This window comes from Paroedura picta, chromosome 1 (genome assembly GCF_049243985.1).
Source record: "Paroedura picta isolate Pp20150507F chromosome 1, Ppicta_v3.0, whole genome shotgun sequence".
NCBI classification, from domain to species: domain Eukaryota; kingdom Metazoa; phylum Chordata; class Lepidosauria; order Squamata; family Gekkonidae; genus Paroedura; species Paroedura picta.
In genome coordinates, this window is record NC_135369.1 from 92,545,712 (window position 1) to 92,564,794 (window position 19,083).

General features: G+C 42.4%; 1 protein-coding gene across 11 annotated transcripts in view; it reads right to left on the reverse strand.

Moving 5' to 3' along the window:
- QKI (QKI, KH domain containing RNA binding) overlaps nucleotides 1-19,083 on the reverse strand; it is a 163,710-nt gene that overhangs the window by 118,059 nt on the left and 26,568 nt on the right. For all 11 annotated transcript variants that reach the window (XR_013233357.1, XR_013233359.1, XR_013233358.1 and 8 more), the window contains exon 2: nucleotides 1,281-1,423. Coding sequence is in view for 8 of the 11 variants with exons in the window: in XM_077348032.1 (XP_077204147.1) it covers nucleotides 1,281-1,423 (143 nt within the window). In the remaining 3 variants the exon portion in view is untranslated. The remainder of the gene's footprint in view (nucleotides 1-1,280; nucleotides 1,424-19,083) is intronic.

Sequence of the window (19,083 nt, forward strand, 5' to 3'; positions counted from 1 at the left end):
ACTAATGAATAGTGCAGAATATAAATCCTAGAATAAATAAAATATTAAATTACTATCCATCCAAGAATTCTCACAGTAATACAAGTCCTGTATAAGGAACTGTGATACTAAAATATTTCAGTAATATAAACTTCTCCTAAATTACACTTATTTAAGAAAGTTCAAATTTGATTGGGCTACACAGAAATCAGCTAGTAATTAAATATTCAAATATGTTATTCAGGTAAAATACCAAACTGTTCTTTGAAGTATTCTTCTGAATTCCCACATAGTGTAGAAGAGAAAAAAACAGCAAAAGGCTTTGCCAAATGCCATCTGAGATGCAGGCTAGGTTTTGCCTGTCCACTTAAACAGCAATATTGTCTGACTAGATATTAAGCCCGCTGTACTCAAAATACAGCGGGCGCTAGGGAGGGAGTGGATGGATGGGCAGAAGGAAGGAAGAAAGGGAGAAAGAGAGAGAGAAAGACAAAAGAAGAGGGAGAGAACAGGGAGCAAGAAAGAGGCAGATAGGAGAGGAAGGAAGGAAGGAAGGAAGGAAGGAAGGAAGGAAGGAAGGAAGGAAGGAAGGAAGGAAGGAAGGAAGGAAGGAAGGAAGGAAGGAAGGAAGGAAGGACAAAAGGAATGCTGGGAGGAAGGAAGGCAGGAAACGAGTCAGGTCGGTGGCATGAAAGGGGACGGGGCAGGGGTGAGAGGAAGAGGGGGGTAAGGTGCCGTGGGGGAGTGGACAGTAGCGATGGGTGGGGAAGGTGGGGGAGAGGGGAGGGGGCCTGGCGATTGGGCCCTCCGGTTGTCAATCCAGGGGGAAGGGGCCAATGGCCACCCTTCCCCATCCTGGACAGGGCCCACCTCAAGGACCCTTACTGCTTTATTTATACAGCTCCAGTGGAGCAGTTTAAAGATGCCCTTGAGGACCATTTGTACAGTAGGGAGTATGTTCAAGAGTACATAAACACTGGCTGCTGTGAGGAAGAAGATGCAGCTATCCACAGACATGCACAATGTCAAGAATCCAATAAAATGTAAATGTATATTTTGACTTGATCATCACTAAATGGTATTTGACAAGCTACCATATACAATGAATGCTTTGCAGCTACTACTGTAAATAAAGAAAAACAGCAAAAGCAACACTTATAAAATAGCAAATAATTTTTGCTCTAGTTATCAGATCTTACCTCACTGTAGGATTCTTGGATCAACAAAACGGACAAAAATTAGACAACACGAGAAGCCAACAAAAAAGTCAGAAAATAGATTTACAAAAAGTATGTACTTACATCTGGATATTCTTTTACAGGCACATATAGTTTCTCTTGTAACTGTACAATAGGTCCCACAGCATCAGGTAATTCTGCACTTCTCTTCTCCGTACTACCATTTAACGTGTCGTTATACATGTCTTTCCGTACTCTGCTAATTTCTGTGGAAGGAAAAATGTATACTATGTATTAAACATAATTTGACACATTAAAAATTTTAAATGTGCTACTTTCACTGCCTTCTTTATGGGACACTCGCACACTTCCAATTATAAAAATCTTCAGAAGCTAAACACAGAAACTCATTTCAGAAATTTTCTTCATATTTTCTTCATGCTTAAGATTTGGAAATTGAGTTAAAAGTATAAGTATATATGTATAAATGTATCTTGACAAGGGCATTTTCACATATACTGGGTGTGGGGGAATGTTTTGGATTTTTCTATCCTGAGTGGGTGGGTTGGAAGCCTATCCCAGCTTCAGGCTCTGCTGCAATGGGGTGTTGGAGGTGGGTGGGGACCAGGGCCTAGCCCTTAGCATGACTGTGGCCTGGCATCTTGGTCCCAGCAGCACGTGGAGCAGGCCCTTGATCTCCAACTGTATGAGTCCTCTTGGGGTTGGGTTTTTTTTTGGGGGGGGGGTCAAGTATTTTTACTCTGGGTAGGTGGGTTAAAGGGAGAGAGAGAGTGACATGTCACTTCTGGGGGCAGACAGATCCCTGAAGCATTCCACTAGTCACTCCTCTCTGACAAGATGATGAACCATTTATAAGCACCCTTTGGGTGCAATCTGTCGATCCACCTAACAGTATTAGTAATGGTAATATTAAATACAAGATCTCATTGTTAAAGATGTTATCCATTTAAGTCAAGATAGTTATTGTACTGTATCATTTTATGGAAATTTTCAAATCTCTAATGTAAACTGCCTTGAGCCGAAAGGGATGGCAGTATCTGGAACAGCTTCGCTGTATAATATAATATAAAAAGCTAAGGCCTAGGTGAGTGGAGAGTGGGTGGGGCCAGTCTGATCTTTGGACCAATCGGAAGGCGCATGTTACCCTCTGATTGGTCAAAAGCCTCGCCCCAGACCTTGGACCAATAGGGAGGCGACACAGCCCGCCCAGGAGCAATCTTGCAAGCTCACAGCCACTTTGCCTCTGGCTACTGACAGGGACACAGTAAGTGGCCTCCTTTCCCCCTTACGGCGGGAAGAACTCACAGTACCTCGTACTCTCCCACACTCAACAAACTTTCCAAACCACAAGTTCTTGACACCCATCTCTCCATACCCACACCTTTATTTATTGATTTACTGATTTATTGATTTATTGCCCACTGCTCCCCAAAGGCTCACGGCGGGTTACAATCATCATCTGAATAAAAATCCCAATAAAAATCCCCTTAAAACAGACATAAAATCAGATTACATATATAAAAAGCCTTAAGACACGGCGGCAAACTCGCCCCAGCTCTAACAATACCCCCAATATGATCTAGAGGGGGAGGGAGGAAGAGGGTGCACCACAACCTCACCATGCAACACACATATTGTCAGCACATCACCACAACCTCCCACACAACACACACATTCAACCCAATACCCTTACAGACTGGACAACTCCTCCTCTTCCTCTTCCCACCACCAAGCTCTAGTGCCCGTTGTATTACTGGATACAACAGGCTTTGCTCTTAGAATAAGTTGAAGGACTGCAATCTGGATTTTCAGATAGTTAGGTGGATAGGGAATTGGTTAGAGAACCGCACTCAAAGAGTTGTTGTCAATGGTGTTTCATCAGACTGGAGAGAGGTGAGTAGCGGGGTACCTCAGGGCTCGGTGCTCGGCCCGGTACTTTTTAACATATTTATTAATGATCTAGATGAGGGGGTGGAGGGACTACTCATCAAGTTTGCAGATGACACCAAATTGGGAGGACTGGCAAATACTCCGGAAGATAGAGACTGAGTTCAACGAGATCTGAACACAATGGAAAAATGGGCAAATGAGAACAAGATGCAATTTAATAAAGATAAGTGTAAAGTTCTGCATCTGGGTCAGAAAAATGAAAAGCATGCCTACTGGATGGGGGATACGCTTCTAGGTACCACTGTGTGTGAACGAGACCTTGGGGTACTTGTGGACTGTAAACTAAACATGAGCAGGCAGTGTGATGCAGCGGTAAAAAAGGCAAATGCCATTTTGGGCTGTATCAACAGGGGCATCACATCAAAATCACAAGATGTCATAGTCCCATTGTATACGGCACTGGTCAGACCACACCTGGAGTACTGTGTGCAGTTCTGGAGGCCTCACTTCAAGAAGGACGTCGATAAAATTGAAAGGGTACAGAGGAGAGCGACGAAGATGATCTGGGGCCAAGGGACCAAGCCCTATGAAGATAGGTTGAGGGACTTGGGAATGTTCAGCCTGGAGAAAAGGAGGTTGAGAGGGGACATGATAGCCCTCTTTAAGTATTTGAAAGGTTGTCACTTGGAGGAGGGCAGGATGCTGTTTCTGCTGGCTGCAGAGGAGAGGACACGCAGTAATGGGTTTAAAATTCAAGTACAACGATATAGGCTAGATATCAGGAAAAAGTTTTTCACAGTCAGAGTAGTTCAGCAGTGGAATAGGCTGCCTAAGGAGGTGGTGAGCTCCCTCTCACTGGAAGTCTTCAAGCAAAGGTTGGATACACACTTTTCTTGGATGCTTTAGGATGCTTAGGGCTAGTCCTGCATTGAGCAGGGGGTTGGACTAGATGGCCTGTATGGCCCCTTCCAACTCTATGGTTCTATGATTCTATGATTCTATCTATAATAAATATAATAAATAAATAAATAAAATCATTATGCAGCTGACATAGAAAGCATATTCAATATATAGAAAGCATATTCAATATGCTTTTCACTCTGAGTCCCAACCACCCCCTTATCAACAGAAAAGGCTTGAAGCAGAAATATGAATGCCCCTCTTTCCTTCAAGCATCTCCCTTCTCCCCATCATCAGTTAGATCAGTGGTCCGCAACCTTCTTGAGGCTGCAGACCGGTGGCGAGGCTGATCGCCTCGCCACGCATGCGCAGACACGCATGCGCATTTGCGTCATGCGCTGGCGCAAATGTGCAAGCGTTGTACTCCCACACATGCTCGTTTGTGGCCGCGCATGGCGCAAACGCACATGCATGGTCCTGCTTCCCTCTACCCCCCCACAAAAAGAAACTTGCCGGGCCGCAAGCTAATCGGCTGCTTTTGCGGCCGATTTGCTTGCGGCCTGGGAAGTTTCTTACTGGGAGGGGGCGGGGAGAGGGAGCCACGGCCCGGTGCCAGGGCCTGGTGGTTGGGGACCACAGAGTTAGATGATTGATTGTTGCCACTAAAATCATGCAACTCTTATGAGATTGCCATGAAAACAGCTGAACAATGTCTGAATTTGCACAGATAGGTTTCTCTGGTTGTCAGCACTTTATAAAAAACATTTAACTTTTGGATTTGGGGGGCAAATCTGGGGCTTCATATTTCTATGGGAAACCACTTTCCTTTTCAATTTGTAGCCCTACTGTGTACATTATTTTGATTTGTTCGCCCCAGTTCAGTTTAGAATAAGGTAATCAGATTTTTTTTAATTCTCAAGGATTCCGAGATGTTGCTTGCAGATGGCAAACTGTTTCCTGTCTGATCAATAGGACCTTTGTATAGTTTACTTCCAATTTTTATAAGCCTACATTTTAGAGGATTTTAATCAAGCAACACAAAACTGTAGGATTCATTCCCTCCTTGTCATCTTTCCCCATCTATCACTGTCTCCCAATAGTGGATAAAAAATTGTTTTGTTTTGTTTGGCATCACTTTACTGACACTGTGTGTGCGCGTGCGTGCGCGCATGCTTCTAAAGATGATTGTAATGTGTCTTTAAAGTGTTTACCACCTCGAGAACCCTGAGTGGGGAAAAAACCCAGAAACTTTTTAAGATAACATTTTCCATCTCATTCACCATTTGCCCATTAGCTTTCACTGTCCAGTTAAATGTATGCCTCTTGGCAAAGCTTAACTCATGGACACAGTCTGCTAATAATCTTGTGCCACAATTCTGACTTCCCAATACCTTAATCTCTCTCTCTAGTATACTGATGATGTTATCTGGATGCACAGGAAAGAAGCCCCTGAAGAATTCTACCAGTGCTAAAATGATGCATACCTCATCATAAACCTAAGTGAGCACTAATTCAGGCAGCATGCACACTGAGTACACCACAATGTGAACAAAATATCACCAGTGTGGTATAGTGGTTAAAACTGGCAGCTTCTAATCCAGCAAGCCGGGTTTGATTCCCTGTTCCTCCACATGCAGCCAGCTGGATGACCTTGGGTTTGTCAGAATCCTGTTAGAAGCTGTTCTCAGAATGTAGGCTTTCGTAAAGTTGTCTCAGCTTCACATAGCTCACTGGGTGTCTGTTGCGGGAAGAGGAAGGGAAAATGATTGTATGTTGCTTTGACACTCCTTCAAGCAGTGAAAAGTGGGGTATGAAAACCAACTCTTCTTCTTCATCATTTTTTAGATATGTACTGACTACCAGACATAGGGCCTCTTGTGGCGCAGAGTGGTAAGGCAGCCGTCTGAAAGCTTTGCCCATGAAGCTGGGAGTTCAATCCCAGCAGCCGGCTCAAGGTTGACTCAGCCTTCCATCCTTCTGAGGTCGGTAAAATGAGTACCCAGCTTGCTGGGGGGTAAACGGTCATGACTGGGGAAGGCACTGGCAAACCACCCCGTATTGAGTCTGCCATGAAAACGCTAGAGGGCGTCACCCCAAGGGTCAGACATGACTCGGTGCTTGCACAGGGGGATACCTTTACCTTTACCTTTTACCAGACATAACTAGAGATTTAAAAACCTCCCCAAATACTTTCTTCTCCAATTTACAGTAACAGAAGAATATGGAAAGCACTAAAACATGTACAATGAAATCATATCTCTTATGAAGATAAATGAATAGAATGCTTTTTATGACAAGCCTTTGTTTTTACAAATTGTATAACGAGGATTTTGGCAAAATCATCTATGACACTGACAATTTGTGTTTTCTATTTTTATGTTTTTTCCTATCAGATGATAAAAATTAGCTACATGCTAAACTGGCATACAGAGCCTCTTGTGGCGCAGGGTGGTAAGGCAGCCAACATGCTGTCTGAAACTCTGACCCCAGGAGCCGGCTCAAGGTTGACTCAGCCTTCCATCCTTCCGGGGTCGGTAAAATGAGTAACCAGCTTGCTGGGGGGTAAAATGGTAATGACTGGGGAAGGGAATGGCAAACCACCCTGTATATTGTGTCTGCCAAAAAAACGCTAGAGGGGGTCACCTCAAGGGTCAGACATGACTCGGTGCTTGCACAGGGGATACCTTTACCTTTAAACGGGCATACAGGATAACACTTTTAAAATTCATAAATATGCTAAAAAGTGCAATTGCATGTGTTAAGTGATCTATTTCAAGTTGATAAAAAGTAAACATTGTATGTATTTCAGTTTTTCCATGATTTCAAAATTTCTCTGAATTTTATCTGTGAGTATATCAGAAAAAAAAATCACACAATTCATCAGCAGCATCTTAAGCCTCAAAACTACAATATTCATCCAATTAAGTGAAGAAACAGAATTAAAAGACTACACTGATTGCTAGGAGTTGCCTGTTACAGAACATTTCAAGACGAATAAATTGCATGTCATTACATTTACATACAATTCTCACCAGCTAGAAATGTTCCAACCTATCAATGATTTAGAGCTCACATCAGGCAATGATATTATCTATTGGAGGACCTTGGGTAGTAGGTTTTTTGTCACAAAGACAGATTCAGCACTAATAGCCACAAAAATCTAGAGATATAGGTCAATGTGTTTTATTATGTCCCATTGTATTGTATTATACCTTGAATAAAAAGACCATTTTTATTTTAATTCCCTTCACAATCCTGACCCCATGTTTTCTTCATGAATCCAATTCCTGGCACAATAATTAAGCTTTCTGAAAAGGAGACTGGGGAAATGAGCTTTGCAAAAGGACAGTGTCTCAGCTACCTTTTCTATTGTGAATTGTACTAAAAAACCATATTCCATGTGTCATTGCAACACTTCTATCAAAGCATCTTCATGATCCAATATACTAGTTTTACAGAAATATCTGAATTGAAAAATATTTCAATGCCCTAAATGAGAGCATGTTCTAATTTAACAAGTTTATTTTAATTTTAACTTATAAAAAATAATAACTAGCTCGTGTTAATGTTATGTCCAAGGAGAAATAGCTGAGGCAAAACGCTTGATTAAAAAAGAATATAATGTTTCAATTTATATTCAAGTATTATAAAAAATTATCTTTATTGGAAAAATACTTGCAAAAATAACATCACTCTTTTGATTTAAAATTAAACAAAAAACAATGGCATAGAGAATATTTTTAAAACATTAAAAGAACTGCACATGATATACAACAGTGGTTATCTGCTCACCCATTTCAACAAAATTAAACTATCTTCCATGAAGTTCAGCTCCCATCTTAATTTCACTATTACTCTATGCAGAATCATTAGCATTCCTTATGTTCCATCCTCAATTGGGAATTATAATCCACCGTGAAAGAAGGAACATAATTAAGAATTTTAGTTTTGGTTTTATTTGACCAGCAAACTAACTAAGAGAATTCATAACTTGATTTTTTGATTTGAATTCTGTATTTGTGGTTTTACCATGCACACCCATTTTCAAAGCATACACATATGCCTCAACAATTCTTAGGGATACCACCTGAAAATTATTAATTACAATTTTGAGGTTCCTATGTGTGCCTAATGTTGTATTGGCAATGACATCCATACATAATATTTCTGAAACAATATTTACTGATGGAAAATTTGCCATAGAAAAATGAAGCTCTACATTTTTTGCAGACATTACTAACTGTATTTCTACCAATTACACACTTTGTAACATTCCATTGCCATGTCAAACCCCTAATTAATGGTGCACTATAATTCAGAGTTATTAAATTTAAATACACTGGTTAGTTAAAAGTGCAAAAAACTACAACCACTGCTGGTGTAAACTGCTTAATTAGCTTTACCTAAAATATTTAGCTATCCCACACCATTATACCAAGATGGAATTATAGGCTGATGAGATGGAGTGACACTTTTTTTCTGACCTTTGCTCTTTTTCTGACCACTTTGTTATTTAAAAAAATGGCTGGCCACTTCTGAAACCCCACCTGAACAAGAAAAGCAGCCCCACGCCCCACCCCCATGGTTAAGATTGGTGGCATCTAGAGAACCAGGTTTGATTCCTCCACGTGCAGGAAGGAAGGTGACCTTGAGCTAGTCACAGTTCTGAGAGCGCTCTCTACCCACCTACCTCAAAGGGTGTCTGTTCTAAGTAGAGAGGGAATGCAATTTTAAGCCACTTTATGACTCCTTTGGTTAGTAAAAAGCAGGATATAAAACTGCTGCTGCTGGTCTAAGGGGAAGCAAAACTGACCTGCTCACTCACCATCTCTTGATGAATTAACCTTTGGGATGCAGGGGAAGAGGTAACTGGTATAAGCTATTGGCAACTACTGCAACAAGGTGTGTTTTGGCACCAAAAATCTCAAAGCACCTGACACATTTGTTTAATTCCCAGAGGTATCCACTTTTGCTTCTGCAGCCCTCTTTTGTCTGGCATGATGACCCCTCATCATTGCTACCCTGCAGGCCATTTTAAATCCAGCCAACTGATATGCAAATAACATAACCCTGAGATTCTAGGGTAGCGACCACATGTGGGCCCTGAAGGATGCCTTCTCCCCCCGCCCCCGGCCCTTTACAACACACTTCGGGTGTCATTGACTCCCATCACTCCCAGATGGGCCTTGCGCTCTGCGGGTGAAAACCTGTTGGTCGTTCCCGGCCCTAGGGGAGGACGCTGGCCTCGACCTTTTTGGTCCTGGCCCAGACCTGGTGGAATGAGCTCCCGGGAGAGCTGCGGGCCCTGCGGGATCTTTCAACGTTCCGCAGGGCCTGCAAGACGGAGCTCTTCCACCAGGTTTATGGTTGAGGCCGGGGCTGATAATAGATCTATGCCCCCCCCCCGGGGACTCAGGTTCTGGGCCCGAAGCAAAACATCATCAGGACCTCCTCTCCACCCGCTAGTAGTGGGAGGGGGGGGGGAAGTTGAGCTGCCATTCTTGCCATGCCGGCAATATTGGCAATGTTATTATTGTTTTAATGGGGTTTTAATGGGGATTGTGATATTGTTACCCGCCACGAGCCGCAAGGGAGTGGTGGGCTATAAATCTAATAATAATAATAATAATAATAATAATAATAATAATAATAATAATAATAATAATAATAATATCTCGTTGCAGAGAAACAAGCTCAGGGTTCCCATTGATTTGTCATTGTCATGAGTTAAAATTTCCATTAAAATAAAATGTTCCTTATGTTCATTGTTGTGGTATGTCTGTATCTTATTTTGAAGGGATGTTTAAACATTACCATAGCAATCAGAGAGCGTTAGGGCAGTGGTTGAGAGTAGAGGAGTAAACTACCCCCCCACCGGGCCTCAGTAAATGGTGTTGAGTGGTCCCCGGCGTTGAGTGGTCCCCGGTGATAAAAAGGTTGGGGACCACTGTTCTAAGGCAACAAATCACTTGAGTAGAAGTGGAAATACCAAACAAGTTCTTGTTTTGTTTTTTTCTATAACAAATACAGAGAAAAAAAATACACAGTAAGGAACACAATGAAAGGGGGAGAGGTTAAAAGGCAAACAGAGGAGATAGCGAAATAATTGAAGATCTTCACAATTGAAGAGAAAAGGAATTAATATCTTGCCTCTAAGGCAGACTCTCAACCAGGGGTTCATGAAACCCTAGGGTTTCTTGGCAGCCCTGGAAGGGTTTCCCAAAAGAGTGAGAATATTATCCTTAACGCTATTTTGCTCCTTATATTTGGGAAACAGCCTCCTGGGAGGAGACTATCCAAGGCCCTGTCCATCCATCTCCCGCCCTCCCTCCTTGCCTGCTAGCAGCACTGCTGCCTCCAGACAGGGCTTTGCTGCTGAACGGGAGGCTGGGCTGCAGAGATGCTGCTGATGGGTAGGAGCCGGGGGGAGGCTTTCCAGCCTCCCTTGGACTGCAAAGCCCTTTGCCGCTGAAGAGACACTGCCCCTGGGGGGGGAGCTTTCCAGCCTCCCTTGGGCTGCAAGCCAACAACAGGGCTCTGCCGCTGAAGAGAGGCTGCCACTGGGGGGGAGGCTTCCCAGCCTCCCTTCAGTGGCAAAGCCTTGTCACCGGCTCGCAGATGGGCTCCTGGCTGCCGGGGGCCTTCCCCTACCCCTTTCACAACCCATTTTTAAAATGGGCTTTGCTACTAGTTATGAAGAAGAAGAAGAGGAGTTGGTTCTTATATGCCGCTTTTCCCTACCCGAAGGAGGCTCAAAGCAGCTTACAGTCGCCTTCCCATTCCTCTCCCCACAACAGACACCCTGTGGGGTGGGTGAGGCTGAGAGAGCGCTGACATCACTGCCCGGTCAGAACAGTTTTATCAGTGCCGTGGCGAGCCCAAGGTCACCCAGCTGGTTGCATGTGGGGGAGTGCAGAATTGAACCTGGCATGCCAGATTAGAAGTCCGCACTCCTAACCACTACACCAAACTGGCTCTCTTATTATTATATATATAATTTGTTAAAACTTTTATTGGATGGTATGAACGTATATGGTTATGTTGATCTCCCCATCCCAGAATGGCCAATTATGGGCCTGCATGAGGTGGGAAGGGGAGGAGTCTCAGGTAGGCATGCATACAGCTATGCTTCCCTACCATATTCCGCACAAACCCCACTTCTGGGATTTCTGGAAGCCTGAAGAATTTTTCAGCAGTTTCTCAATGGTAAGAAAGTTGAGAATGACTGCTTTTAGGATTGGGAAACAAGAGTACCCAAACAACAGGATGTCCACCTCTCCTCAAATGAGAATTACAATTTGGAGGGAATGAAACTTGCAGCCAATCCTGATTTGACAAACTCTCAGAACAGCCCATTAATTTGCCACAGCCAAATGAACAAATTCTTGTGGCACTGTAAATATGAAAAAACTTATTGTATAATCTTTCATCAGCAATTGGGAGTGATCATATTCACTTCAACCAGATTATTTATTCATTTTATTGGATCTAGCTTCTATTCATATTCTGAAATGTAACTTGACAAATCTATGCCTTGGAACACTGGGCCTTCTGGCTTCCCTTTGTAATTCCTATATCCCATCTGCCTCTTGCTTGTATCCTTACATACAGATAAAGCTCACTAATAGCATTTTATGCATCTGATGAGTGGGCTCTGGCTCATAAGAACTTATACTGCAATAACGTTCCTGGTTTTTAATATGTCACAATACTGTTTTTACTTTTGAGTGAAAAGCCCTGCAAGATTTCTATTGAAATCTTTTTATAAAATATTGTGGAATGAAGTCACAAAAGCATACCTCTGTGATATAATTACATTAATGCTAGGTTTCTCATGTGACACATAACACTGCTCTCAATATATAAACAATAATGTAGCTTGCTGAAATTTCATGCAGAGCTTTGTGCATGTCTGAAGTTGCCATCCAGAATCCTGAAATGGTCTTTAGCAAGCTGCTACCCTTCACTTAAGAGTGCACAAATAGAAAATATTAGCATGTATTTAAAATGCTATTATCTATTAAAGTTTGAGTATGTTAAAAGCCCTGTAATGAAGATAATACTAGAAAACTGCCAGAATGTTTATTAATTTGAATAAACCATGTAGACAATTTTGTCGCTGAATAGTGGAAACAGATCAATTATTTCAGTAACCAGCATCCAACAAGTTTCAATCCCTATCTTAAAATCTAATTATGGTTACACTAGTGCAAATTTTAACAACAGACTATTTAAAGGCTAGGGAGGAATTGACACAAGTAGAAAAACAGATAAACAAGAACTTCTGGATGTTCCTGAAAAACAAACCTTAGCTTAGCAATAAAGCAGGATCAAGTCTGAACCTGATTTCAGTTCTACAAATCAGTTAATTGTGACAACATACCAGACCAGGTTGCCCAGTTTATACACAGTGAGATTCTCCACTAGTGTAAGAAAGAAAAAAAGATTGGGGGAGAGGGAATCACATGTAGCAAGATAGTAAAGAATCCTCAAGTACTGTTAGTAGGGAAAGTGTGATTAAGCTGAATTAGTATATCAATAATGGAAAGATGCGTACAGCTAATATGTTGAAATCAAAGACTGCACCATCACTTATAGTATGGTATAACTAAATTAACTTATTCTACAATAAGCAAATCCCAATCAAAATTGAATATATTTTTACTGAACAATGGAACAGTAACTTTGTATCTATTGTTCTCAATATAATTTGAAAAAATACAATTTTTAAAAACTGCTTATTCAGGGGAAGACATGTCACCTATCCTCGGTCAACAATTCATGTTAAATGCAACAAGCACTTCCAATAGTGAAAAATCAGGTTTGGTACATTTATACAAAGTAGTTAAACTGTTGTATTCCTTTTCGGTCACCTGCATATCAAAGTGGCAAAGTGACTGATCAGATGAATGCAAGATTTTCCTTTTGAAAAACTATATGCCTACTCAGTTTACACATCTAGTAAATTTTAACTAGATATGCACATTATTAAATCCATCAAACAAGAGTTCTCTCTGGCATCAATATCATGTACTCACTTATTCCCAAGAAAATAAAATTTCTCTTGAACCGTAACAATGTCATTTTTTTGCAGTTTTAGTTTTCAATTTATGGCATCCCTGCTGGATTTTCAAGGCAGGAAACATGGGTTGCCATTGCCTACCTCTGCATCACATAGTTTTCCCACTTGTGAATATTAAATAATGTGTTGAGGCAAAAAAATTTCAATATTTCAAAAGTCCTATAAAGCAGTTTGCCAAATATTTTATATATAAGGGAACAAAGTCATTTTTTAAACAAAATCTCTAGTCCTTAAATAAAGGAAACTATCATCCATCCAAACTAAGCAGGCCCAGCAAATATGCTGCAATTCCTATCCTCTACTGAATGTCGAAATGGGTGGATAAATTTTAAATTCTGCTCCCTCGGGAGCTGCTTTATGGGCAATTTTCTCCCAGTATCAAGATCTGCAATTTCCATTCAGCTGCCAGTTTGAGATTAAATTCATCATCTTTATTACAAGATATAAGAATGTGTTGAACTCTACAGCCTGTTGAATAGGAACAATAAGGAAAGTATTTTTCTGTGGTAAAAGCAACAGTATTCTAAGTTATCCATCACATTCCTGTAGACATTCGCTTCTCCAATATACCAAGACTTATCACTCATGAGAGAAATGTAGTATTCAATTACCTGGACAAGCTTGTTCATTTATATTGAGAAACATCCATGAACCCAACATACACATTCTTGTGTGTTTAGTTCAAACAATGTCTATTTCCAAAAGATTGAATGTATGCTGGTAAAAATCTACTGATAAAGATACTTTGTCCCGGTTACTAAAGGATAATTTTGGGATCTTTCAGAAATTCAAATAGCAGGCAGCAAAACAGGGCAAAAAGAACTTTTGACCCTAAAGTGCCAGAGACCATCATTTAGCACATTAGAAAGTAGGTGTTCACTAGCTCACAAGTGTAAGGCATAGAAAATGCCATCAAGCAACATAAACCTTTAAATCAACAATAAATTTATCCCATGTCCTTTCAGGTTCTAATATGTCAAAGCAAGCAGATAGAACCAAACAAGATCCATCAGCCTCATGAAGTTACTTGCACAGATAGATCACTAGGATCAAACTGCTGTTTCTATCTTTGTCATTTTTCCTATTCCCAATAGCAGGCGAAGGAGGTCAGAGCTGTGTTGAGGAGAGAAGAAGGCTAAATTACCCTTTCTCCCACTTCCATCAGAGAAGCTAAGAAAAAAGGAAGTTTATTTTGCACCTTCCACCTCCTCAGTGCAGCCTACTATTAAACCACTGCATGTGAGTATTTGTCCACATGGGTCATAGAATCATAGAATCATAGAGTTGGAAGGGGCCATACAGGTCATCTAGTCCAACCCCCTACGCAACGCAGGATCAGCCCTAAGCATCCTAAAGCATCCAAGAAAAGTGTGTATCCAACCTTTGCTTGAAGACTGCCAGTGAGGGGGAGCTCACCACCTCCTTAGGCAGCCTATTCCACTGCTGAACTACTCTGACTGTGAAAAACTTTTTCCTGATGTCTAGCCTATATCGTTGTACTTGAAGTTTAAACCCATTACTGCGTGTCCTCTCCTCTGCAGCCAACAGAAACAGCATCCTGCCCTCCTCCAAGAGACAACCTTTCAAATACTTAAAGAGGGCTATCATGTCCCCTCTCAACCTCCTTTTCTCCAGGCTGAACATTCCCAAGTCCCTCAACCTATCTTCATAGGGCTTGGTCCCTTGGCCCCAGATCATCTTCGTTGCTCTCATCTGTACCCTTTCAATTTTATCTACGTCCTTCTTGAAGTGAGGCCTCCAGAACTGCACACAGTACTCCAGGTGTGGTCTGACCAGTGCCGTATACAATGGGACTATGACATCTTGTGATTTTGATGTGATGCCCCTGTTGATACAGCCCAAAATGGCATTTGCCTTCTTTACCGCTGCATCACACTGCCTGCTCATGTTTAGTTTAAAATCCACAAGTACCCCAAGGTCTCGTTCACACAGTGTTACCTAGAAGCGTATCCCCCATCCAGTAGGCATGCTTTTCATTTTTCTGACCCAGATGCAGAACTTTACACTTATCTTTATTAAATTGCATCTTGTTCTCATTTGCCCATTTTTCCATTGTGTTCGGATCTCGTTGAACTCTGTCTCTATCTTCCAGAGTATTTGCCAGTCCTCCCAATTTGGTGTCATCTGCAAACTTAATGATTAGTCCCTCCACCCCCTCATCTAGATCATTTATAAACATGTTAAAAAGTACCAGGCCGAGCACCGAGCCCTGAGGTACCCCGCTACTCACCTCTCTCCAGTCTGATGAAACACCATTGACAACAACTCTTTGAGTGCGGTTTCTAACCAATTCCCTATCCACTTAACTATCTGAAAATCCAGATTGCAGTCCTTCAACTTATCCATCAGAACATCATGGGGAACCTTGTCAAAAGCTTTACTAAAATCCAAGTAAATGACATCAACCGAATTTCCCCGATCCAGCAAACCTGTTACTTGGTCAAAAAAGGAAACCAGGTTGGTCTGGCAGGACCTGTTGGAGACAAATCCATGCTGACTTCCTTGGATCACCAAATTGTCCACCAGATGATTGCAGATCGCTCCCTTTAGTATCTGCTCCATTATCTTCCCCACAACAGAGGTCAGACTCACTGGTCTGTAGTTTCCCAGGTCATCCTTCCTCCCTTTTTTGAAGATCAGAATAACGTTTGCTCTCTTCCAGTCCTCCGGGACATCTCCAGTCCTTAAAGAGGTTCCAAGGATGATGGACAAGGGCTGTGCAAGTTCTCTGGAAAGTTCTTTGAGTACTCTCGGGTGCATTTCATCCGGACCAGGGGGATTTGAACTCATTCAGTGCAGCTAAATGCCTCTCGACAACCTCTCTATCCATGTTAACCTGCCACCCAGACACTATCCTTTGGCTACGGCCATCTCTAGATGTGCCTAAACACTTTGACCTGTGGGGAAAAACAATGTAAAATAGGTGCTGAGCCTTTCTGCTTTCTCTGCATCTTCTGTTAGAGTTTGTCCATCCACACCCAACAGTGGGTCTATTGCCTCCTTTAGTTTATGTTTGCTTCTCACATAACTGAAAAATCTTTTCTTGTTACAATGGGCTTCCCTGGCCAATCTTAGCTCACTTTCAGCTTTGGCCTTTCTGATGATTGATCTACAGTGCCTAGTAACCTGTAGGTACTCTTCTTTAGAGCTCTGTCCTTCCCTCCATTTCCTGAACATTTTCTTTTTCTTTCTTAGTTCCTCTTGAAGTTCTCTGTTCATCCAAATAGGCTTCTTAGAGCTCCTGCAGTGTTTTCGTCTTTCTGGGATAGTCATTGATTGAGCATGCAATAGCTCTTGTTTGAGTAGCGCCCACCCTTCACATGCTCCCTTCCCTTCCAGCATTCTCGTCCATGGTATGACACTCATCATGTCTCTGAGTTTATTAAAGTTTGCCCTACGAAAATCCAACATCCGCGTCTGGCTACAAGCTTCCTTGGCTCCCCATCTCAAAAGGACTTCTATGAGGACATGGTCACTTCCCCCTAGGGTCCCCACCTCCTTCACCTCATCCACCAACTCTTGCCTGTTGGTCAGTATTAAGTCCAGTATGGCTGAGCCTCTTGTGGGTTCATCTACCATTTGATAAATGAAATTGTCAGCCAGGCAGGTCAGAAAGTTGCATGACTGAGGACGCTTCACAGAGTTTGTTTCCCAGCACACATCTGGGAAATTGAAGTCACCCATGATGACAAGGTCCTGTCGCTTGGATATTTTCTCAAGCTGCTCACAAAGTGCAGCATCCACATCCTCTCGTTGGTTAGGCGGTCGGTAGCAGACACCAACCACCTCACTTTTTGTTTTCCCCTCGCTTATTTTCACCCAGATGCTTTCCATTGTAGATATGCTCTCCTTCACTAGAATTTCCTGACAGGTAAGCCCTTTCCTCACATACAGTGCCACTCCTCCACCTCTTTGATCTATTCTGTTTTTTTCTGAACAGTTCATATCCACCCACCATTACATTCCATTCATGAGAATCATTCCACCAAGTTTCTGTGATATCTACTAGATCATACCTTTCCATCAGCATGAGAAGTTCCAGCTCTTCCTTCTTATTGCCCATGCTTCGGGTGTTAGTATAAAGACATCTGAATCCTTTTACTTTTGATTCCCTATGAGCTGGCCTTGCAGGTTGGGCTGCCCCCAATCGCTTTCCTTCCATACACTCCCTATGTTGATCATCTCCTTCCCCTTGTGGCTTTAGTTTAAAGCTCTCCTGATGAATCTCCCCAGGTTCCTGCCAAACACATTCTTCCCCAGTTTCGATAAGTGCAGTCCATCAGGTGCTAGTAGGCCTTCCTCAAGAAAGCCTATTCCATGATCCCAGAAACCAAATCTCTCCTGCCGGCACCAACTACGCAGCCAGTGATTCATTATCTTCCTCTCCCGACGCATTCCTCTTCCCTTGACAGGCCAGATTGAAGAGAATACCACTTTTGCCCCCATTTGCTTGAGCTTCCTCCCCAGATCTTGATAGTCTTTTTTAATAGAAGCGATGGTATTCAGGGACATGTCATTCATTCCCACATGGACCATCACAAATGGGTAGCGATCCGTAGATTTTAGGAGTTTGGGCAGCCGTTCTGAAACATCTTTAATTTTCGCCCCTGGCAAGCAACACACCTCTCGGGTTAGGGGGTCGGGCCCAGCCACATGGCGATCCATTCCTCTTAGCAGTGAGTCTCCAATTACCAGTACTCTCCTTTTTTTCTTCTTCTCAACTCCTTTTGTCCCCGTGGCCTCTTCCCTTTGTCTTAGACTTTGTTTTGGGATCTCTTCCCTTGTTGACCCTTGCACCTCCTCTGCAAGGGCCTGAAATCTATTCTGGAGCTCCAAAGGCCCCGAGAACTGTCTTGCTCTTCGCCGTTGAGTCTTTTTCCGAACTGTCTGCAGAGGCTCCCTAGTGTGGTCAATATCCTTATCCTCTTCAGGACTGATTGTAATCTCTTTATTCCGAGTCGCAGGGCTCTGGTCTATGAACTCCTCCCCTTTCTTACTTTGGGTCAGAGTAATAATTCTGTTTTCTAATCCCCTAATCCTTTCCTCCAAAAGTCTTACCAGTTTACACTTGGGGCAACTGTAGTCCATCTTGTCTTCTGGGAGGAAGGCAATCATGTCACACTCACTGTAGATGATGGGATGAGTGTCCTGGATGTCCATTGTAATGTCTAGGCAGTGCAAGTACTAGGGAAATATAATCTACTGATTCTAATTGCTCGGCCAAGAACCCCAGGCTAAGAGCCACAAGAGCCCTTTGTCTCTTTGTCTAACGTCTCCAAGATACATCTTTCCCTAAACAGCCCCTTATTTTCTATTCTTAGACATTCACTGATCTGAATTAAACCAGTTCACTGATTTAAATCAGTCTATGCAGACTTTCCCCTGAACCTACTCTGGAAACTACAGCTGGTCTGGAATGCAGCTACTTAGGTTCTCACATGAACACAATGGAGCACCTTCATAAGGCCTGTCTTGCAGCAGCTGCACCGGCTTCCAGATGAATTCTGGTTCCAGTTCAAGATCTGCGACAAAGCATCAAGAATATCTTATTGGACGTTTATTAAAGCCCATGAGATGGTAGTGAAATTAGTAAAGCATAACTTTTATTCAGTTTCCATCGCATCTGCAAACTCACACCCAGCAGAATTGTTTTGAATAGTTTGATCACATAATTCCCTGGAAGGAGACCAAAATAATTGTCAAACGGAAATCAGCTGTGAGGCATTTTCAAGCCATTTCACAGATAAAATCTCAACACTCCGCAGTGATCTTCCACCAACCTTGGATACAGAAAAAAGAACGAGAGGCTCCTTGGCCACCTCTACAAGGAGTATTGGATGACTTCCGATTGCACATGTTGACCAAAGTGAACAGGTTGCTAGCTTCAGTGAGGCTGATCACACGCCCACTGGACCCCAGCTCCTCATGGCTACTTAAAACAGCTGATGAGAGGATAGAGGACCCCCTTCAGGAGATAATCAGCCTCCCCCTCTCAACAGGAAAATTCCTGGA